The sequence below is a fragment of the Aptenodytes forsteri genome, unplaced genomic scaffold (genome assembly GCF_000699145.1).
Source record: "Aptenodytes forsteri isolate BGI_AS27 unplaced genomic scaffold, ASM69914v1 Scaffold1, whole genome shotgun sequence".
Lineage (NCBI taxonomy): Eukaryota > Metazoa > Chordata > Aves > Sphenisciformes > Spheniscidae > Aptenodytes > Aptenodytes forsteri.
The window spans coordinates 7,892,001-7,919,083 of record NW_008795035.1 but is presented as its reverse complement, the minus strand read 5'-3'; the positions used below and the strand labels follow the sequence as shown (position 1 = coordinate 7,919,083).

The 27,083-nt window shown below is 46.9% G+C and overlaps 1 protein-coding gene across 1 annotated transcript in view; it reads right to left on the bottom strand.

Annotated features, from left to right (window-relative positions):
* Positions 1-27,083, bottom strand: part of SLCO3A1 (solute carrier organic anion transporter family member 3A1) — a 126,183-nt gene that overhangs the window by 8,198 nt on the left and 90,902 nt on the right. Inside the window, exons 3-8 of the mRNA XM_009276634.2 lie at positions 20,154-20,252; positions 16,709-16,972; positions 8,263-8,427; positions 6,086-6,284; positions 5,043-5,181; positions 472-647 (exon numbers count right to left, since the gene is read on the bottom strand). Coding sequence (XP_009274909.1) covers positions 472-647; positions 5,043-5,181; positions 6,086-6,284; positions 8,263-8,427; positions 16,709-16,972; positions 20,154-20,252 — 1,042 coding nt within the window. The remainder of the gene's footprint in view (positions 1-471; positions 648-5,042; positions 5,182-6,085; positions 6,285-8,262; positions 8,428-16,708; positions 16,973-20,153; positions 20,253-27,083) is intronic.

Sequence of the window (27,083 nt, the reverse complement as noted above, 5' to 3'; positions counted from 1 at the left end):
CGGTGGGGCCACGCCACAGATGAACCAAGTGCTACCAAGTGAAATAATGGCTTAGAGAGAAAATGGTTTAAAATTAACACTTGAAACAACGGGGCTGAAATTCAGGCAGGACTGCTCAGGCTTTCACATCCCCAATGCCTGGGTGCATGTTAAGGCAGTAACGTACGAGTAAGCCTGTGCCCACAGCTCCTCATGGGCTGAGGAGGTTCAAAATCTTTTGAAAATACAGGCAGCTCTTTCAAGGTGTCTCCACCAGGGAGTGCTTAGTCAAAGCAGGATTTTCTCATGGCTTGAGCGGAGGTTCAGTCCAAAGTCATGGATCTGGGGACAGACAGTGCAGCCTAAAAGGCAGAGGCCAGGACCCTTGGCTCCCTGCAGCTCCCAGCGGTACCCCATCGTCCCCCCAGCCCTGCTCCCACCCCAAGAGCAGCCTCCAGTGAGCTCATGGGTTCCTCCCGGCAGCGGTCCTACCTGATGAGTATGATGACTGACGGCGTCTGTGCCATGGCCCCGATCATGCTGCAAACGCACATCACGCAGAGGAATGTCAAGAAGGCCTCTTCGCAGCCGGGACTGGGGCATTTGCCAGGAACGACGGTGGCATTTTCGGCAGGAACCGAGGTGAGGCACGAACAGCCACTGAGGTTCTGCAGAGGAGCACAGGGGTTCAGGAGAAGGGAGAGCTGCGGTCCCCACCGCCTGCCCTCTGTAACGAGGGCTTGCCAACAGCAACTCTGAATCCTCTAATGGTCAATTAAGTAACTCCTAAGTGCTTATTTGAGGGGGGTTTGGAAAGAATTTCAGAAGCGCGTCAGCTCTGATGCATGCTACCAGCAAGGGAAAGCCGTCCCTTGGCTTGTTTCTTTTCTTCTGCTCCTTTCAAGTCTCTCCCATAAATGTCACTGCGACAAAATTATTACCGAGTTATACCCCTTTGGAGGAGAATAAAGAAACGATCTGTGTCCCTGCGACAAAGAAGATCCCCAAATTATGGTTCTAATTACTTTCTTATTTACCTCCATCCTCTTGGCTGTTGCAATTAAACTGAAGTACATTAAAAGCAGGTATATCTGCAGCCCTGTTCTTGGCTGTGAGTTCGGTGCCTGCTTCCAGCACCCTGAATCCTGGGAAGAAGCCACCAACAATGAGTGCTGCGGCTCACCAAGTGCTGAACTATCACAGCTTGGTGGCACAGACACGGACTCAAGTGCGCTACAGGGCTAATAAATGACATCTGGTTCAGAGGGATTTGTATTGAGCTGAAAGCTGAAGTCAGGCGAGATAAACTTTATCAATATGTGATCAGAAGGAGGGCGAAATGACTGCATTTCTTCTTTGATCTCTCCAGCAAGTGCAGGATGTGAAAAGAAGCTTTGTTTGCCAGTCACAGATTTAGGGATTTTTTTTTTTCTTATTTTCCAACTCACCCTCCTGAATTTCTGAGTGGGGGATGTCGGTGCAATTAAGGCACACAATAATACCAAGAAATCCCTTAATGAATACAGAATTAAATGATCATAAATGATTCATGGCTTGTCTTCCTCAGCCTGCTGGGTTTGCAGGTCACATGTTTGTAAGAGGAGTAACGCCATAAAATAAAACATATTGAAAAACAGCTATATCTCCTCCCCTTACCCTCTACTACGTTCAAGCAGTAATTCCTTTGCTTTTCCACTGGGGTCCCCTTAGGACCATACAAAAGCACACTTTCTGGTTCACTGCCTCCAAAGATAAGGATCCGCGGGGATACTACTCCAGCCTTTCTGACACCAATCTCTTTTTTCTGCATAGGAGTCAAATGATTTTCTTCCAAGTAAGTGCACAGAGGGCAAGAGAGACCGCAGTGCAGAACTCCAGGAGAGCTGGAGTAGACATGCAGGTGCCTTTCCGGCTGGCAAGCAATAATTAACATAACAAATTCCTGTGCTGTGAGTCAGAAGCTGCCACCTGAAGGCTTAGAGATGGTGACAATTAGCACCACTGCAGTGGTGTTTACACAGAGACAACAGGAATTTGTAGTTTCTGGCTCTTACTGCAGTGCACTGCTAGCAACCAGCCTGGACACAGCCCTGTGGATTAAAACCCATCTAAGTCCAGGAAAGTACATACCTGCACTGAAATATCCTGGGACAAAATTCCCATCACGGCAAACAGGCAGAACTGGCAGCGTATTTCCCAGGGGCTCTCACCAATGGAGAGAAAGTACCTGTTTCTGGGAATGGTGGGGCAGATTCTCCTCCCATTGGCGTGATTTTATACCTGGTGAACAAACCACGAGGCAGGACCCCACTTCCATTGCCTGAAACTTTGCCCCTCAATCAGCTTTTTCGACCATTCTGCACCAAGGTGCTAGCCCAAAGTAGTGTGAGTAGTTTGTACCAACTACATCTGCTTGCTTAGTGCTGCACCTCATCCTTACCTGAGAGATCTTTGATCTTTTATTACTGACACGCTATACAACTCACAGACATCAAACAAGGAAACATCAAAGATGGAGTTTTACCTTGGTCCTGTAGTGAGGCAACTTTTTGCTACCCATGCCAAATTGCTGTAGATTCCCTTGTCTGCAACTCCACTGCATTAAGCACTCATTATCACAGCCTTCCACTGCCCAGCAGTTTGCACACCTAGATTTTCTGTGTGCATGTGAAGCTGCACAGATGCAGAGTTTGCAGCTTTAACAGCATCCTGAGTTTGGGGTAATTACCTATGCAAATTACCCATGTTTTTAGTTACTTGTTTTTTTAAACGCTGGCTCTGACAGGGAAGGGACAGGCTGGTACTTCAGTGCAAAGCTGTGAGATGCCAGCACGGTAATGCCAGGCTGGAACTCACGCGTCTCCAGCCAAAAGGGGACACTGAGAGAAGCAATGGCATCAAACAAACAAGATGCATGGTCAAAGGCTTTGTACGCAAGGGTCACTCCCAGGAATGGCTTGAAAGAGAAATTATTGAGGGTGCCAGATCTCTGCCTATCAGCACCAATACTCCTACGGCTTTTTGGATAGGTGCACCTCTGCAACCAGCTCAGTAAGAGAGAAGAAATGAAAAAGAAAAAACTGAGCTACTCATTGCTTTTAGAAATTGTTCACAGAGGAAAAGCGGAGAGAGGCAGTCAGAAATGTCCAATGCAGTAAAGTTAAATAAAGCATTCAGAGAATTTTATGTCCCAGAAAAAGCAACCCTTGGCTCATCACAAGCATATAACATTCACAAGACCCTCTAGACAGGTCATTACCTGGATTATGGGTTTAAAACCTGGTTTGGCAATTTGGCTTTGGCTCAGGGCCATTGCATGGCCAAACTGGTCCATAATTCTTGATAATGCCCTTTCCAGAGGATGCTATTGCTTCACTAATTTGTGTTCAAAATGTTACTGCAAAAAACCCCACAAAACAAAGCAATGAAAAAAACCCGAAGATGATGATGAAAAGGCAAAATAAGAAAGAATGAGTAAGAGAGAGGGTGAGGGAGAGCAAGGTTTTTGCTCAGAGGTATGCTCTTGCAGAGCATGAGGTCAGGCAGCTGCAAACTGAAGGGGCAGAGCTGAATTTTCATTACTGTGCTCCTTCCAGAGGAGCCAGAGCTTTGCCCTGAACCACACAGCGAGGAGGTCATTCCCGCACTCCGGCCATGGACCACACCAGCTGCATTCTTGCTAAGGGCTCGGTGAACTGGCAAGACACTATTCTGTGTGGCCTGTACAAGCTGGCTTCTTGTTAAAATGATTGTGTTGCCCCCCTAGGTGTTGACTTGTCTCTTATTGGGAGGAGGAGGAGGAAGAGGGCAGGAGGTAACACCTTCACATGTGCCACACACTTGTGGAGTCCCTCGTGGGGTTGCTGAAAGCACCTTGAAACTGTGGTATTTCAAAGGGATGCCTGCATCTCTGAGGCTGGAGTGGGAACTAAGGAGAGAAGAGGACAAGCTCCCAGGTCATCTGGGCCGTGAGGTGGCACTTGCTAACAGCGAGCTTGCACCTCTGCTCGCCGGCACTTGCAGGCAGTTTGTCTCCTTAGGGCAGGAAGGGAGGTTTGATGTCTCCCCAAAAAGTAAGGACGAAGCCATGGAGGGATAATTGCATGTGGTGAGCACTGATGTCCCTGTAGCCGTGAATGGTCACTGCGACCAGGCTGACCTCCCGCGGGCTCCACACAAGCAGTGTGGCAGTGGTCACCATGCCTGGCACGGCCCTGGGCAGGGAGCAACCCCACCAGTTCCCACCCATTGGAGCAGCAGGCACTCATTTTCAGCATAACCCAGAAGATATTAGCATTTCAGCAGCAAAAAATGGAAAAGCAGGCTTTTAAGATATTGTTAAAAATTCCCCACATCATCGTTGCACAGAGATGGTTTGGTCTTTAAGAGTTTTCTAAAGGAAATAAACTCTTAGATATGGAGAACTGAAAAATGCAGAATGTCTTTGGATGGACTCTCTGCTCCCTTGACAACTGCTCTTGCTGCTGCCTCAGAGCAAAGCAGGGAAAGAGAGAGAAGCAAGAGGAGTAGAAGGAAAGCTTAAACAAGGGTGAATAAAACCAGGATCTGGTCATGCGTCTAGGAACCAGACTCGGGAAAAGAGCAAGAGGAAAAAGAATAAAAGGATTGGGCAGGGTGAACACGGGCAGGTGGAGAAGCAGGGAGATGGGGAGCTGCAGGGGAAAAGAGAAACTGGTCCCACAGCCCAGGCTAGCGAGCTCTCGTGGAGGATCTGGGTTCTGCCAGTGGACAACCGTGCAGATCTCCTCTCGTGTTCCTCTGCTTCCATGCTGAGGAGAAAGACCAGAGGAGTATGACGATGGGAAATACCATCCCACTCTGCGCGTGACCCTGGCAGACTGCTGCCAGAGTCAGCAGGCATTTATGCAATAGAGTGAAAAACGACAGCGGCTCAGGCCCATCTGAGGTATGAGGTTAGCTTTTGGGGGTGTAACCACTGCTGGTTGTCAATGAGCTACTCTACCAGATACACACTAACCTCACGCACTCGCGCTCACAGAATCGTTCCTACAGGCAAGAGGTCCCAAGGAAAGCCCACTCACCGTGCTGCTGCAGCCAGCAAAGCAGGCAGATAAGTATGTGACCCCGTCTGCCCCACAGACTGGAGTGAAGGAATCAGTTTGGCATTCACAGTTGTTATTGCAGGGGGAATATGGGTCCAGAGATGAGGTTGGAGTTGAGCTGTAAGAGAAACAGGAAGAGAAATGACATCAGCCCTGAGTGTAATGAAAGCAGCCAGCTTTTCCAATCGGTGCCACACCAAGATGGCTTTGAAGGAGGGTAGTTAAGGCAAACAAATTACAAAAAGCAGTGAGCAGGCTAGCCGGGTCCCAGCTTTAAGAAATCCAGGCTACAGCCCCTCCTTGGGGACAGAAATGCCATGGCCACTATCCCTCTGCAACAGGGCATCTAATGCGAGGCTTGGGCTGCCCTGTTACCCCAACAAGAAGCCCCAAGAAACCCAAAGAGATGCTGCGGAGATTGCTCTGTATTTTCCTAGAACAGTAACCGTGAGGAGCTGAGAGCCTGAAGTTGTCATCTTCTAAAGAGTCGCCACTGCATACTGAGGAGCACCAGAAAAGAAAATACAGAATAACTCTCTCCAAGTCCTGTGAATGCTACAGGGCACCATGTGCCTCATTTCTCCCATCAAAATGGGCCTGGAGGCACGCATACTCTCTCCTCACCATAGCTGAATTTCCAGGCATCTAGAACCTGGTTCTACAAATTCCCCTCAGGCACTTAAATAAATGTACAAAGCAGTGCATGTCCCTCACTGCCAGGAGAAACCAGACAGTGCGGTGGACCCAATGCTACGTAAGTGGCCATGGGTGCAGAATCAGGTCTGGCACCTTTCAATTCACTTTGAACGATTTTAGTAAAACTCTGTTGTCAGCTACAGGTACTCAACTCTCACAGCAATGAGTGGCACGAAAGCCTCCCAAAGTAAGAGCCCTATACAACATTGCCTTCTATATGCTTGCTCTATATGGTTGTCTAAGGGCCAGCACTGCCTGAAGGCTGCCCGTCAAGGACAACAACATGGTATTTATGTTGGTAAGGCCGAAATTCTCTGAGGACTCACTTGTTTCCATAGGGAACAGTAACCCCTGCCACAGGTCCTGTGTCGCATCCCAGGAACAGGAAAGACACGTAGCAAGCTGTGGACACCAGGTTCACCAGCATGGCCATCCTGATGGCTCCCAGAGCAGACAGGCTGAGCTTCTTCACCAAGAGGCCACCCAGGAATATGCCCAGACATGCACATGGGATCGCTGTCATCCCTGCAAGAAGAAAAATCAGTTAGTAAGAAGTGCGAGTGAGGCTCAGCGAACCACACTATTACAGCTTTTTACTTTCCAGCAGAGATATCTGTGTGCTATTATGGGGAAACCTTGTGACGACCAACTGCTGGAGTAGCACCAAGCTAGGGTTGCCCAAAAGGAGAGGAATGGATGCAAACGGGTAAGCTGCCTTGCACAGAGGAACCAGGATCTTCTTCCAGTTCTCATCCATACTGGAGGGAGATGCCAAAATTGCTGAGACTGGCTCACCCTAACCTGAGCAGCAGCATCCCTAATGCTTCCTGCAACAGTTGGCAGACAAAGTCAAGAATTTTCCAAGGTGTCTAGAGGCTTTGGATGAGCCCTGCTTGGTATACTTCACAGCAGTCTGAAATTCAGAGATGAGGCAATAGTCGCATTTGAAAATATGAAGTCTCCCTTATAGAATCTTCTTAAACTGAGATGCAAAATCACTGCCAGAAGTGACTCACTTTCCAGGCACAGAAAGGCATTATCACACTGAACTTGTCTGGGTTCACTTTTATCCCTTTGCTGCCAGTTATACTCCAAACCCTACCTACCTGCGCTAAGCTGAGAAGTGCATCCAAATCCTGGCATTTCTGGATTGCCACAAATGCCACCTGTGAAATCTGGCAGCAACTTTGTTTAAATTAAACAAGTTGTGGGGGGACTGTGGAAGTATCAAAGTCTCCTTTCCCACTGCTAGGTCACAGGCAGGATGTGCTCTGGCTCACGGGTGATTCCTTCTTTGCTGACCATCCAGCTGTACTCACACGCTGACTGGCCAGGCATCCCCCACCAAACAGTGTAGTGGTTTTCCTTCTCCCAGTGGGTCAAGAGGGAAGTTGCTTTCCTTTGCCAAGCCTTTAATTTTCAGGAAAGATGGAACAGCCTAACATCTTTGAGACCTCTGCCCTTCTGTCAAATCCTATTAAAATTCACCAGTGAGTTCCTCTGTTGCTGGGCGAGGCAAGACTGACTGCAGGGGATTGTTTCTTTTGGAAAACCAGGCCAAAACCAGAAGATACCAATGAGTTCAATGGGAAAATAAATAACTGTCAGGAGAGCAGCTTGCAAGCTCCTTATTTTGATATTAAGATCCACCCATTTCATGATGTCCCAGTTTTTGACAGATCACTGCCAGCTGCCCATCTGGCGAGCTGTGGTGGCAGATCATCCAAGATCAACTCACAGATATCTTAATTGGGTGCTGCCGAGAGAATGGCTGTCATAAACAAATCACTGGGCCTGCTTGGGAATGAGCAGCAGGACAAAATAAATGAAGATCCTGCCTGTGCATCAGTGCCCTGACAGGGAATGAATGAACGTTGAGAAATATATATGGGAAACCATGGCAGCATAGCACGGTCAGAGAGAAGGGGCATTTGAAAGACAACCAAGCTGCACGTGCTCAGCTGTTTGAACTACTGATTGCAATCCTGTCATTTCCGATCCAAGGGGAAAGTAGGGACTAGCAGGAGAAACTGGGCTTCCTAACCCAAATGGAGATGGGCTGGAGAACTCTGGGATACCTGAACCATGAGACAAGCAGTTCGATGGGCAGCGATGTCACTCGGCGAGCAACTGCAGTCTTGGGCAACCAAATGGCTCAGTTTGGTTGGGATTTCTGCTGTACTTCAGGGCCATCACAGACTTTCATACCCTGGCTGTATCATACCACTTCTCACACAATGGGCTCAGCGATAGGGGAAGTGATTGCAGCAGGCTGCAGTGGAGAACGCAGTCGAGGAGGAAGGATGCTGGAGGTCTGCTCTGGGCTCTGCAGCCAAGGCACAGCTGGAGCCCAGCCCTCCCACTCACGGACACATTTCTAGGTGTTGGGCAAGTCACTTTTTGGGCAGCCTAACCAGTAAGCCTGGTTGTGGTTATCAGCCATGCTGAACACTTTTAAATGCCTTTGGACACTGGATATTTGGTGGCCCCTGTGGCTACTCACCCAGGAGCTGGTTGGCAGATGAGGTGGTGAGGTTGAACTGCTGCTCCAGGTACTTTCCCAGGAAGGCGGCGAAGCCGGCCACCACTGCAATCTCCATGCAGGCTGCCAGGATGATACAGGTGAAGACGGGATTGGAGAGCAAGTGCTTAGTTACTTTGGGTATCACTAGAAGAGAGGAAAAAGGGAGAGGCGTTTTTGTGTAGGCTCTACTCGAGGTGCTGGAGGTGCCTTGCTGCTCTCCTGAAGGACAAACTCACTTCAAATCAGGAGTAATTTTCTAATCTGCACAGACAAGCTGGTTGAAATGTGGCAACACCAGAACAAAGTGAAACACCAGAACAGTGTCATCTAAAGATTCAGATACCAGGAGGGTGCAAAAAGAAGTCACCTGTCATTATGTTTACATCTTACAGATGATTTTGAAATTCTGAAGGATCAGTGTTTTCCAATATTGCTTTTGTTTCCCCCATAGGGAGGTCAATCAAAACCTCGCATTCCCTTTCTCCTTCTCCTTTCCCTATTTGCTCCCCATGAACAACGCTGAGCCAGCCGATGGGTGTCAGGAATACTGTACTCAGCACCGCACAAATTTTTGCAAGCTTTCAGACACAAGCTAACCCAGCTCACACTTGGCCTTTCCTTCTCCTACCATCTAGATTTGCTTCATTTTCTTATTACCACATAACACTGGCTTGCTTGCTGAGGAACACCTTCATGCAGCACATTTGGGTGCAAGCTGAAATTCTCCTGCTTAGCCTGGGGCCACGGCCACCATGGGCATAAGGGACCTCATGGCTGGGACAGGCATGTTAGCCTGCATGTTCCCATAAACCAGAGCTTCACCAGTCAAGCAACGCCTTCCATGCAGACCCTACCAGCCTTGGTGGCTGCAAGGGTGGAAGAGGACACATTGAGCTATTCGTTGTGTAAGATGCACACACACTTGCTTTAGGTTTCATGATCCCTTGCTCCTCCCTCCTGAATCATTCGTGTCCAGAGTCCTCTTCTCTAAGCCCGTCTCTATTTCAGATAATCAAACACAAGTTACCTTACAAAGGGAAATCTGGCTAATGAATCAGATAGCACATTTTCTACTTCAGCGAACATTTTAATTATTGCCGAGATAACACAGCTTGAAGAGGAGAGCATCCCAGTACAGAAGAGAACCTTGCTTTGTCTCAATACCTGATGACTAATTTCTCCCTGAATTAAATGTGAAAATCATTAAGTTTGAAAATTACCTCACTGAAGTGTAGTGAAGCCTCAATGGACCCCTATTTGCATTTTGAAAATCCATCCCCCACATCCCCTATGGTGTACCAGGGTCTGGCAGATGACAGATTTCTCTGGTGTTGGCTTCTGTTTTCCCTTAGGGCTTTTTTTGGTGCAAAATCTAATTGCACTGGCCTCAGCAAGTGAATGCACACCTCTTTGTCAAGGCTCTGCTTGGGTGCCCTTGGTTGGTTCTTTGCGGGAGGTCGGGGTGGGGACGGGAAGGGTTATAATTAGGTTTGATCTAACCTTTTTGGAAGGGTCCACTCCACAGTTTCTGGTCTCTTTATATCACAAATCTGTTTTCATGCTGTATAAAATTCTTGCTTCCTGAGGATTTGCTGAACATAATGAAGGTGCAGGAGGCATAGAAGAGGAAAAAAAAATACTGGGAGGGAGGAACAGGGGTGGGGATGATTCAGATGTGGATAGATCTCAGAAGCCACCTGCTGCCTCCTTCAGTTCCTTGGTGGCCACCTACAGAATTTACCCTTCTTGCCAGGAAAAGGAGGGAAAATGCAAAGGTGGACTTGGCAGCGCTGAACTTGAAAAGCCATATTTAAGGTATTAATGCCTGTTGTGCCTCTGGAGTTCAGTTTGTTCGAGATTAATGGATTCCTCAAGATGTAGCTTTGTGCCAATTCAAATGCAAAGATACAAAGACCTCTAACTTCATCCACCAAATAACAACAATGACAGCCTGTTTTTTGCAGGAGGGAGTTAGAGATCATGGATGTTTATTTCTGAAGTTGGCAAGGCTGGTGCCCAATCATCACGCATTACCAAGGTCAAAATCCACCCTTTGTACTTGGGGATGGACAGCAAAAATTTTGCAGAGTTATTGCATCATCTCATAGAAGTGAGGAGGCCCTCATGACTGCCTTGCCTGGCAGTGTTGGGCTACGAGTCCCATCACTTCATCATTGCTCCTCCTCCCTGTGTGTCCAGGAGTGAGTTTTCTGGGACAGATCCTGTCCCTCCACCGCATGTTTGACCACCATCTACTGCAACAGGGCTCTGTACCAGCTGGCGGGTATAACACAAAACCCAGTGCAAAGAGCGCAGAGGCAACACAGGCAATGCCTGGCAGCCTACACCATCTCCTCAGCCAGGGCCAGCTCGTTCCCTTTCATTTTCTAAGGGAAATGACAGGAGGCTCCCCATAGAAATGAATATCCTTTCATCTTGCTACTGCCTCCTGTTAAGATGAATCATTTGACACCTGCTGCTGCCTTATCTGTCTCAGTTCTTGGGGTGAAATACCTCTGGGAACAAGATTAAAAGTCAGCAGTGAAGTTTAAAAATCTCTCAATAGACCGGAGTGACGTGCTTTCAGCTGCCTGGCATATGGTGCTGGGTATGAAGGGGGAATGGAAAATGGCTGATGGGGGACAGTAAAGCTCTGGCAAACACAACAGCTAAGCATGGTGCTTCTTCACTGGAGCCGATCCCAGCAAAAGTCATGATAAATGTTACCCTGCATCTTGTTGGCCCAAAGGTTAGCTGAACACTTTGTAGCAGCACTTCGGAGCTATAAATCTGAGGTTGAAACCCATTTGCCAAATGGGAACAGAGAAAAGTCTTTTGGATTCAAAAGTCTCAAAAATCTACTTGGAGAACCCACGAGCTGTATCAGACACGGCACAGAAAGACTCACCCTCCCACACTCAGAAGGTCCTGCTCATTTAACATCCTTATCCCAATGCATCCAATATGCTACAGAAACGATGGCAGAAAAGTGATTCTCCTTGCCATGGCAAGATACACTGAGAAGAACATGAAACCTCAGCCTCTCTTCACTGCTGAAGTACTTAAAACCCAACTCTTCAGACCATCCATGTGCAGCGTTGGTCATGGAATCATCCATAGGTTGGAAGGGACCCAGGAGGATGTCCCAAAGCTCTCCAACACCCCTGCCAATCCCTCGACTTCCCACCTTTTAACACCCCAAGCAACGTCTGTGCCACGGCATCAAGTATCCTCCCTGTCTCCTGCTGTGGGGTCAGCTGTGGGTGACAGGCCATGGGCTTGACAAGCAAACACACTTATGTACACCAAGTAGCTTTGATTTGTCACTAAACGTTGGGGAGTACCGGGGATAATTGGCAACCTCATTACATGAGGTTTAACTACTCTCCAGAAATGACAAACTATAATCATCACGTTGGTGCTTGAAATGAATTGTTTGGAACATTACAATCACCAAGGCCCCTTTTTGCAGCTGGAGCACCCTACAGAGACATGTTTTCAATTTGCAGTAAAGATGAGGAACACAGAAAGCAAAGTAATAAATTAGAGGGAGGTTTACAGCCCAGTCCACCTAGGACAGTGCGGTGAGGGAAAGGCGAAATGTAACGTTGAGCCAAAATACTACTTTCTAATAACAACGCAGGCAGCAAGCCTCAGATCTGAATAGAAAACAAAAGGCAAAATGTCCACCTGGCTTGAGGAATAAGGGATGAAGAAAATAGTGCAAGCAGCAGGAAGAAAATACCTCCTGGAAAGAGGCAGCTCCTATAAAAGAGAAGATGGAGTAAGGCAAGAGGTGCTGAAGATCTCTCAGGTGAGTTTAATATGCCAAAGCCCACGTGGCCTTGGCAAAATTAGTATCACAAAGGATATGAAGGAAAAGGATGACACCTATGTCAACGAGGCTTCTTACAAGCTTGAAGCAACTGTAACGTCCTCATGCACGGAAAGCAGTTCCTTCTAGTCTATCATCTTGCCTCCAGCAACCACCTTTGCTTGACTTCAGAGGGGGACATAAACCTCCCTCACCCGCATCATGGAGGTCACGGCAAGGCACAGTTATCTTTTTGGAGACAGGCACGCTCTGCCTGACCTCAGCTGCTGCTCAGCTTCTGCCCCGAAGTGTGCAGGCTGAAGGCCTTTCTGAATTAATTGAAGCTTCTGATAACAAGGATGCTGGCTTTGAAACAGCCAAAAAGAACCTGCCAACAAAGCCCGCACCCTCATGAAATCCAAGCCAAAGGAAACTCTGAGACTGACGGGACCTGATGTGGGGCCTTTTATGATCAGCTGCCATCCCCTTACCTAAGATTAGGATTTCTCAGCAAGCCTTTTAGATGTTGGTAGGGAGCCAAGGCCCAAATCCAAAAAGGCATTAAGGTCTTGGTACTCCTCTAGATCTAGGCCAAAGACTCACTGCTCTGGCCGTGAATGAAGGTACAGATGGAGCCCTCTCCAAAAGGTTGTCGCTATCACTCATTAAGAGTCATGAATTTAAAACTACTTGTGTTAGCCATTAAACCCACTCAATTCTATGAACTCCCACTGAGGACTACAGGCTCTCCATGGCCCGGGACCCCCCTGCACAGCTGGGAGCTTCTGGCCCAGTGCTATGTGTCTGTTGCCAGAGAGCACTTCTAGGGAGAGAAATCCAGGATTCAGAGCAGCTCACTCTCTAGGTATTCAGCAGATTGGTACACAGAGCAGGAAGGAACCGAACAGAAGACAAGACAGCTGTCAGCTGTACATCCCGGCTCTCCTACGCTCTTGGAAATGAAGCTGGACAGAAACCAAAATGTTTCCAAATCTAGGGAATTTGCAGTTTTGAAACTCATTTAATTCCACAGTGAGTTTTCTTTTAATTCCTTGTGAATGAGCTTCTCTCTCCAAACCTGAAGGATTCCATATCAATTTCAATCCTTTCAGGTTTTTAATTTCTCTCACTAGACAGACAGGCAGAATGTAATGAATTTCTGGTTTAAACCATTGCAAAACAAAATACATTTAGAGCAGAATGTTTCAGGGGTGTTAAAGATAAAGCCAAAGAAGCATTTTGAAACCAAGTTTCATCTGCACTGACCACTGAATTCAGTAGAAGTGACATTTCTGTATGAAAAAAAAAAAGATTTTAACAAAATATTTCCAAGCACGTCCTGGAGCATGCGGTAGGTTAGAGGCAGCATGTTAACACCGAGTGAGAGGGCAGATGCCGGACAGACACGAGCAGAGGGCACAGGTGCCCTGACACAGCCGAGCATCGTCTCTGGCCCCGAACAGCAGAGAGGTCCCCAAGGCAGACCAGACGTAGGAAAGCAAAGCTGTGCCCTCAGGACAGCAAGGACTGCCTCAGCCCATGCCTGAAGTGCTTTCACAGACCATACAGAGAGCGCAGGACTGGAACAGCCCTGCCAGGCTGCCAGCCGAAAGCAAAGAGCAATGGCAGCATTTATCCATCCTCTCCCTGCTATTAATCCTTCACTTCCCTGTGCTCCCAAATGGATTTGCATTGCTTAACTGAAATACTAATCAGGTAAAGCGGTGCAGCATTCATACACCAGTTTAGCAACGGTAAGCATCTCCCAGGACTGCCCCAAAGCTTTCTTGCCTGAGCTGCCATGCCCCTGTGCAGAGCTGCCATGGCAGCCACCCGCCGCCTATGCTGCCTTTGATTGCCTCTTCACCTCGTGCCATTCAAAGGCACGGTTTTCGTTTCAAGTTTGAAGCTCCTCTTAAGGATGCTTCTTTTCCCGGCATGAAAATACCCCACAGGAAGAGGTGCCATGGCTTCCCAAAAGCTGGGCCCTCCCTCCTGTTTAGACCTCAACAGAGACGTAAAGGACTTTTCGACACTTTGAGCAGGTTGCTTTTATATTAGTCCTAGCTTTTCTGCGTGCTAAGGCCAGAGAAAGCCAAGGAATCTCACCCAGCCCTGCATCTCACTGTCTTTCAGCAGATCTTGCAGTGTCTCGAGCATCCTCCCACGTGCCAGCCATGCCATGTCGCTAGCTGACAGCCGTGACCCAGCTGGGAGCATGTCTCCAACTGACACCGCCCCGCTTCCTCTCCTGCCATGTCCAATCACTTGCGGCAGTCACTGCAAGGCTTGAAAAAAATAAAATAAACCAAAAAAGAATCAAACCCCTTCAATAGCCAAAAAGGAGACTCAGCTCAGCCTCTAAGGATGCACTGTTGATACACAGTGTGTTCGCACAATCAGTTCAGAGAAACAACTCTTCCTCCCCACACTGTGCACAAGAGATGGACAATCCACACCTCCATGCAGACATGGACTTACAGCCGGCACACACCTGCCCAGGACCCAGCTGCAGAGACAACACTTGCTAAAAAGGAGTCAGAGTTATGGCCACACAAACCCCAAATGAGCATTTCTACCCCCAGCCCCACATGTACAGGTACATACTCTGCTGTTCAGCCTCACAAATACATGGAAACCCCAAAGCCCATAGCAGGACAGAAGACATGACTATGCATGCACATATATATTTTTAATCTCTGTATATAATTACCAGTCCTTTTTATCCTAGGAAAAATGCTAAACAGTCTAACTTCCCCCAAAGGAAACTTTATACAATCAACAAATAGATTAAGTATACAAGGTCCTGCCACACAGGAATGCATAGATATTTTGCAGCTGCTGGCAGAATAATGTATATACACAGCAAGATTCAACCCACCACCTTAAACACTACTCATCGGAAATGAGCAAGGCACATTTGCCTTCCCTTGTGGTACGTGTCTGAACATCTCCTCCAGGCGGGCACTTTAGCAAACACGACTCTTGACCACGTTCCGACTGTGACAATAGCGGCAAGGGACTTGAGAGGAGATGTCAGCTACCAACACTGTGTCGTCTGTGACAGCCTCAAAGGCATAACTAAAAAGGTCATTCCCTGTCTTATTTGATGTGATGTAAATTGTATTTCAAAGTCCATCTACAGACAGACTTCTGGAATACTGACTGATCCGAAATGGGGTTACCTGCAATGAGAAAGCTAACGTGGAAGACTGTGGTGCCTCCTGATGTAATCAATACTTTGAAGCATAGGGATGTGGCAGTTCAATTTCTCTACTTCAATGAGCAATAGATGTTCTAGGAACACCCCCATGGCCTCCCTGTGTGCAAGAAACTCAAGCTTGCTCAGCACCATCCTTAGGCAGAACTGCTGCCCCTCCATGCAGCCGGGACATGCCGTATTCTTTCATTTTTCTATATGAAAACCTGCAAAAATTTCCAGTGCCCATTCCAAAAACTCAGTGGCCAGAAGCAGACGCTCTGATGAGTCCACAACAAAAGCCACAGAACTATCCAGATGGACATACCACGGGAAAAGCCCATTCCTCAAACTTGAGAAAATCCTTGCAACAAGGATGAAAGGATGAAGAAATTAATTTTACTGACAAATTTTCAAACAATTTATCCCTTTACCTTTCTTTTGAATTTTCTCATCAGGTCAAAATTTCACATCTTTGACCTCCCTTTAATGAACAACCACATCAACTATTCAAGGCATTTTTATATTTAAGAAAACACTTTTTTCCCCAAAGTCTCTTTTTCCTTCCCACCCACACCATATTCAATTCCCAGTTAAGGTAACTGCACAAGGAGTAAGTGATTTTGTCGTCATTTATCAAAATGTATTAGGCAGTAATGAAACCCACTCTGCCACAGTGCCAGAGAGTGGGAAGCAACCACCAGTACTACAGAACCACCCTCTTAGATGAAGGATTTTCCAGTGCAGCCTATAGAAAGGATATCTGCCCACACTCTCCCACAAAATGCCGGATCCTTAGCTGACCTTAATTAGAGCGAGGTCCATTTCCATCACTGCAGGACACGACATGGGGTTTTCTACTCTAATTTGCTACAAGCCATGCTCTGCCCTGCCACTTTGCTGCTATTCTGGGCTGGTATTTACCTCTTCCCCATCCCAGTTTAAGAGCTGCGGTGGTGCCCAGCACTCATTGCTTTGTATCTGGGATTGCACTAAGCTGCAGCTCAGATGCCAGGAGCTCCCAATTTCTTTTAACTGCCCTTGCTGGCTTGCTCTCTGTTTTGGGAGGCAGAGGGGAGCAGGACAGTAGACTGAAGAGTTCACAAATTGCTTTGGCAACTGTGTTCCCCTTCATTTTTTTATCACCTCTACAGGACTATTGTGCATTTCTGAAGCTTTGTAGTTTAAAAAAATCCCAAACCTTTCAAGTGGAACAAAGTCTCTCTTTAAAATGAGGACAATGCCGGAGATAATTAGAGGCTAGGGACTGAAACTTCAGGATACTGAGGTTTTTTGGGGATTTTTTTGGGAGTAGAGGTAGATAGCCCAAATCAGAGACCAATTATAAATCCAACCAGCTGTTAAGCTGTTGCTGACGCTCACAGAAAATGTGACAAGAGCCAGTGTCTCACCTCGGAGCTGCTGGAAGCAGGTCGTGCTGCTCTCCCCGTCCAGCGCGTGCCGCAGGACCCCGTTGCTTGGCTTGGGTCTCTCGTAGTCCCTCTCAGGCAGCATGGCCTGCTCGCTCTCCCCGGTGTGCTCCGGCCGCGGGGGCAAGGACTGCGGGAACCCGAACATCGGCAGGGACGAGAAGAAGAGTAAGGCACCACACAGCAGGAAGCCTCCCCACCATGCACCGATCCACCGAGGGTCGTCCGGGGTTATGTCCAGCTTACCTGTAAGGGCACAAACACACGTCAGTGGCTCAGCCGTGGGGAGGGGAAGACGACAGTGTTAATGATCCTGTAGGCTCAAGATGGTTGCTGGGGGCTTTGTTGGCTGGTGAGGGACTCCCAGACACAAGATGGGGACCCACAGTGCATCCCACACCCATACCATGTGAGCCACCAGTGCATAATGACCTCCACATCCAAGAGGACCTTAGGACGAGCAACCTATCACCTTGTCTATCTAGATGGTACATCCAGCTTCTGCAACACCCTGTAATCAGAGCTTCTCTCCAGTGTCTTTGGCTCTGCCAGCTCTAGGAAGCTGCCATATACCAGTCAGTGTGCCCCGTGCTGGCACCAAGGTTTTGGACATCACTGTCCCAGCATGTCAAATGTGCACACACAGCTGACATACCTACTGGCACAAAGACCTGCATGGAGAAGAAACAGCACAGACAAGGACATTGCATCTCCATCCCAGCTTACCCTTTTTTCCCAGGAGGTCAATGCTCTCCCTGCTTTGAATTCACAGCCCTTTTCAGCAAAGGAGAGATGGGCATTTAGGCTTTATGGGCACCTGTGACTGTGTGGAGGGTGAAACAGTCCTAAATATTGGAAAAGAAACCCACCCAACTGCATCAAATGGGCTCAGAAAGGTAGAGTAATCATCAGAAAATGAAGAAAAGCAAAGTAAAAGGCAAGAGTATCCTGTAGGCCACCACTCAGCGGAGATAAGGAAAAAGGCGGCTCTGGAGTCAGTTTGGGGGAATAAAAATAAGCAGCAGGAGAGAAGAAACTGTGTGCCTAACAGCCACCTCACTGCCACTCAGAAAGGTAGAGTAATCATCAGAAAATGAAGAAAAGCAAGGCAAGAGGCAAGAGTATCCTGTAGGCCACCACTCAGCGGAGATAAGGAAAAAGGCGAGTCAGTTTGGAGAGAAGAAACTGTGTGCCTAACAGCCACCTCACTGCCACAGCCACTTGGCAAGCTGGTGGAGGGTGCCCAGCGCCGGAGCTGTCTCCCAGGGGAGACCCGGGTCTGCATGGTTAGAATAACAAGCTCCTTCCGTTCATCATGTCTGTCTGGTTACCGCCACTCTGAAAAATCTGTCTCAAGTGAGGCAATCAAGTTGTCTCTCAAGCAGAGATGGAAGGAAACTCTTTTCTCCTTAGGGAAAATAACATGTAGCTCTCAAATATATATAAAGTTTGAAAAATAATGTTTTGGAGGGATTGGATTCTTCTGCTGTTATTTCCTCCTGCCTGAAGTGCATTTTTTTCAGGTTCTTGGGAACACAGCTACATGAAGAGCCACATAAACCAAGGTCTTCTTCATATCCCCTTCCAAAAATAGGTCCTGTACGGAGGGCAGCGCAGCAGCGTGTCCTGGCATCCCACACCTCCTGACCGAAACAGGGAGCAGGACAGGGCTCAACCCTCTGCAGTTCGGTCTCCTTGTGCCGCCCCGAGCTGCAAGGCAGAGCCAGCTGCAATGTGGAAACTCTTTCCCATACAAAAATAGATGGAGGCCATGCGTGCCCCAGCCTTCACATGACAGCGATGGACCATGGCCAAAGCCAGATGGACCTGCAGCTGGAAAGCGCTATACCCTCCCTATGACCTGCTGAGCCACAGCCCCTCCAGGCTTCTCAGTGATAACACTCCACCGTTCTCCTCCATGGCTCTGTATTTGTCTGGGGCTTTTTGAGCTGTAAATATGGAGCAATGTCTTACGTTAAAAATGGCCAGATGACATCAAATTAACTTTTTAGCTAAGCCAGCATCTTGCCTCTGATGGTAATCAGCTGCAGATGCCCAGAAAGTCCACAAGAATAAAGTCAACATATACCTGATATTATTCTTGTGGTTTGTGGCTCAGGGGCTTTCTAAGCTACATTTGGTGTCATGTTGATTTTTTCTTCTATAAACTCGTCCAATTGTTTTTTAATCCATTTGTAGACTTTTAACACTCTACGGTGAGGAGTTCCACAGCTTCACCTGTGAAGAAATATCTTCTTCTGCACATTCCTATTTTGGAGTAAATTATACTTAATGGTCAAATATGTAACAGGGTTCAGACAAGCTCCTCTGCCTACAGGACCAAGCGAGTCTTTGGCATATCTTTGCTAAAGCCAAGGAATGAAAAGGGGCCATGTGGTGTTTGACCAAGCTGCAGCTAAAAGTCTCAGCCATCAAAAGAGATACTTCTTTCCTGCTCGTTCGATTTTATTTAGATTTCTTCAGCTGCCATGTGCATGAGAGACCAAGAAAAGGCAGTAGCACTCTTCCAGATTTGCACAATTCTGTTCCAAGTCCTGCAAGGTTCAACTCCATCCAAACGCATCCTGTGTATTTGCAACATCATAGAACTGGAATGCACCTTCAAAGGGGACAACACCCCTGCAGCAGCATGAGAGCCTGTGAGATCAGATGGAGCTGAGAACTGTAGAAAAAGCGTCTGAACAACTGAGAGAAAAGAATGAAGCTTTGCAGTCTGTAGCCAAAGGGCTTGGGGAGCAGTGGAGAACAGCCTGTTACACATCGCCCTCTAATGGCAAAGAGCACGTAGTGCAGGTAGCAATAAAAGAATTTGCAGATTTTTTTCTTAATGAACAAAAAGACAATTTGCAAACAATTTGCTTTAACCCAAGTGCAGAGCCCAGGTGAGCAATAAGTAGCACTGCTTTGGGAAAAAGCAATAATGCTGTGGGACCGAACCTGTCCATCCAAACAGAGTCAGTCGCAGAAGGTGCCGGGCATGGGTCTTACTGGTGTGCCTCCATCAGAGAGCCTTGACGGTCCTCCCAGGTCCTGGGGATGGCAGCTCTCCAGATTTCATCCCATGCTCTGGACACAGCTCCCCTGGCAAGACTATGTCCATGTAGCTGGTGTGCCCTGCCACAGTGATATTTTGACGTGTCCTCTAAGAGCTGGGCTGAAACCCATCTCGCAGTAGAAAAGCTCGTGGAAGGGAACAAATTTTAGCTACTACAAATCTGTTATCTATGGGGATAGAGTTGAAAACTTTTGAATCCCGGTCATGAAACCCCTCTAAAAGTGACCCATACATGCAAGAGACACTCAAGGTGGAATGAAAAGCAGTTTCCTGCTCATGAGCATCAATGTTTTTGTCCTGCTGACACAACATTAGCATATTTCATTTGAAACCAAACCCAGTTCTCCTTACTTGTGTCAATGAAGACAGCATCCACATAGATTTTGGTACAGAAGGAGCCCAAGATAAATCCACAGGCTGGTCCAAATACCAGCATCGTAAACAGGATCCCTACAAGGAGAGAGAAAAGAGAAAATTAGTACTAGTCTCAGGTTATTCATTGCAAGTTGTTCTGCTTGTCTCCTGCAAGGTGCTATTGCCCTACTGATGCCAAATAGATAGGGATATGTCTCTGTGTTGAATGCTTCAGGCAAAAGAGCACCCTAAATGCTTTTTGCTTTCCATATCTCTTCAGGAAAAAGAACAGATGGAGCTGTGATAATGCTGAAGGATTTCTATTGAGCTGAGAAGACAGCGTGGATGTATACTGTGTTTTGGTTGGCTGGCTGCTCTAAAATCACAAGGCAAAGCAGACCTGCCTTCTCCCCACAGGGAAGTCTTTACCTTTGCCACCTCCACCTAAATTCCTGGTAGACAGGGATATTTTCAGAATTTAGGGCCAGCAAATCTATGAAATGCAGCATTGTCACAGACTGCTGGATACAGTCCCTTTACAGAAGTAGGAGCACTCTTCCAAATCTGTGAAGCCCTTCTCATACCCCCCCATCATACCCACATGGCAAATATTCCCCAAGGCACACGGCTCTTCCAACCTCTCACAACTGCTCGCTCCTTCTGCAAAACCTGCATGAAATTGCCAGTGTAATGCCAGGCGAAGAGCTATTATGAGTAAATTACTTATTTGCTTCAATACAATATTTAGAAGCATTTATTCTCACTCCCATTTTGGCCCTGAAACAGGAACGCTACAGGCACACCGCCAACTCTCAATTATCCAGGGCAGAAAGGCAGGGGGACACAAGGATAATCCAGAAAAGAAGCAGCAAGATAACACAAAACATTTGTAAATTAGACAATAGGAACGTATTTGGTACCTTCACATTTGGGATAGAAAAACAACAAAACGTCCCCAAGGACCCTTGTAAATGGCTTTCTGAAGGAAGCAGGGGCAAGTCTGAGCAGCATGGAGCAGAACAAGCGCCTGCTTGTTCCCTCTGGGGCAGAGCATTGCTGATGGACCCATGTGCCCAGTGAGGGGGGCAGCTCTCTGGGACCCTCGGCCAGTGATGTTCCAGCCTTTGCTGGCACCAGTCTTGGTGTCACTGAACTTCAGAAATGTCCCATGAAGGAGCTTACTTACATCTGGGTGCTTTGTTCACTCTCCTTCAGCAGCAGGGTACATCCCACACCTCTCTCCAAATCCCTCTGGGGGTGCTGCCTAGCATCTCAGTGCATTCGTTACGCACTTCATCACAGCTATCTCAGCCCTCAAGTTCCTTAACTGGAAACTTTTAATTCCCAGGTTCTCTCTCTGTGCATTTCTCAGGAGTTGGACAAATGATCAGAGTTGCAAAATATTCCTGGGAGACCACCAGCCCTGTGCAAGGCAAACTGCACCTGCCAATGACAGCTTAGCCAAGCAGAATAAACTGGTATATATGTAAGTCACGAGAGCTGGTATAAGAATAAGTCAGAAATAACTTCACCTTCCTTTTTAAAATGCAGAGCACAAACTAATTCCTCCAGGTTTGTGGCACTGTGACTTGGCTGGATTAATAACTAGGTACAAAGCAACAGCATCTCCAGCCAGCCACTCGTGCAGAAACCCAGTGCGTTAATGCCTTCATGGCTATCACCTACAGAAGCAAAAGGGAGAAACAAAGGTGGCGAGAGGAAAAAAAAGTGTCAGGTCATATGAGCTGCCTTAGTAAGTCACTGCTGTCAGGACAGTGGCAGAAGCTGCCATCCCTTGCCCCGCCTCAGCTAGGGTCAAAGCTGCAGCAAGGGCACCGCGCTGCAGCCCATGCTGCCAGCTTAAATTAGTCCCCAGGGTCTCTGCCCATGATGTCCATGCCAGTAGTGGAGCAAGCCATCTCCCCTCCTGCAGTCACCTTGTCCCCGGGCATTGGGTTTGTGCTCCACGATCCAGCAGTAAGTTGGGGAATTCGTGCTCCTCGATCAACAGAGCTGCTTAGAAAGCCCCCTTTCCTTTTCCCCCTGCCTTGGTCCCCCGAGGATCTATAAAGCCCCACGTGGGAGATCCCAGCCCCTGCTTACCTGCAGAAGCACTTCGTGGGATGTGAAATGACGGAAGAGACAGGTCGGGAGAGCAGGGAAAAGAGATTTCTTTTCCCAGCACACCCAGCACCACCTCCCTTCTTCCCAGCCCCAAGGCCTGCCCCACTTGGGGCTATAAAATTTCCAGTGGTGTTTTATAAAATATCCACAGCGCATTTTTTCTGGTCGCTAGATGGCATTAGTGCTTGTCGTTCATCCCACAAGTGCCATGTGGAGCAGGCTGGGTGACGGTGCAGCCCACCCCGGCTCCCCAAACATGATCACGGTTGTGTTACTGGGGGTCCTACAGCCCCTGGGAGGATTGTGCTGTTGGTGGGTTGCTGTCTTCACCCACGTTATCTGCCATACACGCAATCAGGTTGCACCCTTTGGCTGTTTGCATAGGAAGTCACAGCTTTTAGAACAAACTGTTCTAAAACTGTTAAGTTTTTAGTCAAAGAGTTTAAACCGACAGCATCTAGCAGAGGAAGGGCCATGGCTATTACTCTGATGAACAAGCCGGCAATCAAAGACCAGGTTAATCTTTGATGACTGAATATTAATTATGAATTTCTATGTAATTATGGTCAAGCACGTAAGGACACACTGGGCCTCATATTGGTTGGAGCAGTGCCTGGGGCAGTGACAAACGGAGCCCACATTTTGGGTGAGGAGTCCTTGGATTTCAGCAGGACTCGGAACATTGCTCTGCTCTTACTTCCCTACCCTAGAAGGAGTAAAGGGGAAGGAAAATCCAGGCAGACCTGAGCAGCTCCTCTTTCCCAGTCTCAGATCCTCAGCCAAGATGCTGGTACCCAGCACCCAGAGAAACCTGCTCCTCCAGAGCTGCCCGAGGGTTCACATCCGCAGGAATGACTCCCCCGAGGGAAGGTTGCTGTGGGCACCAAAGCACCCCAGGCTGCGACAGGTTCCCACAGGCACCAAGGAGCCAAGGGAGCTGCTGACCTGCTGTGCCATTGCCCTGATGGGACCTGTGTGTGCAAGCAAAAGGACTGCATGGCCGACAGCTGATTCAGGGCACCCACAACCCAGGAGAGGGCAGCTCTGGGCACCGCAGGGCTGGTTTAAGACCTTGAGGACAAGATGAACCAGGCATGACCTGCTCTCCACAGGCAGCAGATATTTGTTTCCCTTTTTTTTTTTTTTTTTTTTTTTTTTTTTTTTTTTTTTTTTTTTTTTTTTTTTTTTTTTTTTTTTTTTTTTTTTTTTTTTTTTTTTTTTTTTTTTTTTTTTTTTTTTTTTTTTTTTTTTTTTTTTTTTTTTTTTTTTTTTTTTTTTTTTTTTTTTTTTTTTTTTTTTTTTTTTTTTTTTTTTTTTTTTTTTTTTTTTTTTTTTTTTTTTTTTTTTTTTTTTTTTTTTTTTTTTTTTTTTTTTTTTTTTTTTTTTTTTTTTTTTTTTTTTTTTTTTTTTTTTTTTTTTTTTTTTTTTTTTTTTTTTTTTTTTTTTTTTTTTTTTTTTAACCTATTGCTGGTTGATGATTTTCTGTAAGTGTTTAACAGCTCTGGAGAACTGGGAACACACCAGAATTGTCATTTGGCACCGATGCAGGCTCACGCGGCTAAGCAGGCAGAAGGACAAGGACCAGTTCTAACCCTCTAAGCAACACCTTTGGATGTACCTATGTTGGGTTGAAGAGGGTCAGAAGTTTGTCCCGTGATGAGCTCCAAACCACAGTCAGGGTTGTCAGACCGTGTGTATACAGGCGAAACCACAGAACTGAAGTGTGTTTCATGGAGCAAAGGGTAAGACAAAGAACGTGGAAAAAGTTCATACTTCACCAAAAAACCCCCAGGGAGTATCTTCCCCTTTTTCCAAAGCACAAGAGAGCAGGGACCTTTGGCTAATGATCCCTCAGCAGCAGGGAGATGCTTGCACAGGCAGTTAGTTCACACAAAAAAACACCAAGAAAGCTGCGGCCAGTGCAGGTACACGCACCGGCACCCGTGACAGGTGAATACTGCCCCTCCTCACGCTATTTGCATAGCATAGCAAACTACCACTTCAGAAACAAGTCGTGTCTTCAGTTATTAAAATACCACATTTCATATCCTGGTGGCTGCAAGTGGAAGGCATTATTTGCTCTGCAATGTCCTCACTAGAGGGCAATGTGGGATAGAGCATCCACTGAACAGGGAAACAGGTATTAAGATCTTACAGTAAGATATTAAATTATTATTCACCTCTAGGCTAGCTTAAGAAACCCTCATGTTAATTGTGTTTTTACTTTTTCTACAGTTTGTCCTAAAATCAAGAAAACAACTGGCTCACCCCATGCCCTTTTTGTTATCTTTTTTTGAGACTCCAACAAAATCCTGCCATTGCAGTAATAGTATTTCACACTTTATCTCACAAATCAAGCAGGTTTGGGAAAAGCCCAAGGCAAGGACTATAACGATGGATAGTCTAGAGCCTGTACAGAGCCAGACCATGCTCAAGAATCAACGGAACACACCATTGGGCACAAGAATTAGGCTATTAGGTGATTGGGATAGTGCCTGTGGTTGAACATTTACGTGGAATTGAGGGCTCAAGGGGAAATTAGCCAAGTTAGAATTAGCTTAAAACATCCTTCCTCTTTCGAGAAATTCTGCACGATTGCTAGTTGCCCCCGTTATTAGGAAAACACTTTCCACATCATCCATCTAGTCATGCAACCACGAAGTTGCTGCTTAGTAGAGGAGGTCTAGCCCCAGTCCCGGGGTTGCTGCTAAGGATAAAGATGTGCTAAGCATGTGGCTAGCTTTAACACCACTTGCTAGGTCTTTTCCCATGTTTCCCTCTTAACTTTTAGATCAGCCTGATTTGATAGAGCCAGAGGGAACTAATACCAGGAGCAAACACATCAAAGGTCTAATCCTGGCTCCATCAGTCTCTTGCGAAACTCCCATTGATGGCAACAAAACTGGCGATCAGTATAGGATACTGCAGCCTCTTCCCTTTCATTCTCAGCTTAAAATTTATTTCTGTCACTCAGAGAAGCACATTAATAAACATCCTCCTCGAGGATACTGCCCTGGAAACAAATGCTTCTTACTCTGCAGGGCTGGCTGCGCCTCTTCAAAGGGCTCTGTGCTTGGTCCTGCATCCAACGTTTCAAGGAGGTGCAGGGCATGCCCCCAGTGTAGTTAGCCCTACACAGACCAGTGGAAACTAGGAGGAAAAAAGTTTCTCCTTTGTGCCATTTGGTGGTATTTTTAATCTTAGAATTATTTTTTTAATTCTTACCAAATTATGGCAATTCTTAGAAATACTCAAGAGATGCGAATTAAAAAACAAAACAACCCTGCTTTGCGACAATTCAAACATTTTGTTTGGTAACTCACAAATACTTCATTTCAGTTTGGGCCCTTTTAAAGCACAATTACATTTTATTTTGAAAACAGCTAATCATTTTCAGGTTTCCTGCTCTATCCCCTTCACCAGTCTCCCTGCCTCCCAAAAAGGCGGGGGGGGAAGCAAGCCAGGCTGGACTGAGAAATCAGAAATATTTTCCTCCCCGTCTTTTCAAATGGAACAATGTGCCAAATCCTACTTTGTCCTGTCAACTAACAGACATTTTCCAGGGTCTGAGGAGAGGACTGGGACAGAGGGGAGTATTAGATCTGACATGTTGTGATGAGATTTTATCACTAGTAAGGCCTGGGACTGATAATGCAGTTTTCCATTAGAGCAAAGGGAAGGAGCAGCAGCAGGTACCACTACACCTGTGGAGAGACTTTGGCATAGAGATGCTCAGTCAGTCATGCAAAGTGCACAAGAACCAAGCTGCAAAAACAGGGATAAAGGATGTCAGTATTTCAGTAATAAAGAGCTGTCCCTTGGTGATCCAAGTTGCTTTCCAGCAGCAACAGGATCCTGAAACACGAGCAAACTTGGGTTGTTCACAGCGTGAAATGGGCGAAGCATCAACTCGATCTCTGTAATGAATTAACTGGGGACAGTAACTCCCAGCAGAAACCCTCCTGGCTGGAAAGAAGACATCGAGGGAGACACAGCAAGGCTTGCCAGCCTCACCAAGGTGTAGCGAGGAGGCATCTCAGGTACAGTTCGCTGGTGAGTAAGAGCAGGTTCAGCACACAGTCACGGGCTGAGAAAAAAAACCGCGGGCAGCTAAATAGCACCAAGTCACTTCGCTTCAAAGGAAATTTATTTTGCAGAGCTGCCAACAAGCGCCAGGCAAAAGTGAGCTGGGTAGGTGAGACAGGAGGAGGAAAAGCAGTATCTTCCATGGCGGGACAGCACGCAGGGCTATCAGAGCAGGAGCCATTCCTCTTACTGAAGCCACACACGTTTCCCATCACGCCCCCATTTCTACTTCCCAATCCCCGTCCCATACGGTGTTTCTTATGTCTGTTCTCTTCTACCTACAGGCTTCATTTCTTTACATTAAACCCTGAAGCAAAATGGTCAGGAGTCTGGGTTTTGTTTTGCTTTATAAAGAAACTAATGCACTTTTTAAGGGGATTTAGTGAATAGTGGTAGGAATGTCAGAAGTACCGTATAACGTGGAGAAATGAGAAAATTAAAGTCATGTTAAGCTGTCATCTTGTCCTATCTCACAAACCTCCTAAGTCTTGATATGAAGCATTACCAGCATCTGCCATTTATTTTGCCCAATAACAGACTGTGCAATAATGTGTAACAGCAGGATACATATTTCTGAGTTACTCCTCACAATGTTTAGATACAAGTTAAGACCTGCTTCAGGAACATACCTGAATCAAGCTCTTTGGCTTCAAAGGAACTGGCCCAGGAACACAGGAGAAGGTGCTAAACCAAGATTTTATCCCCAAAGACATTGAA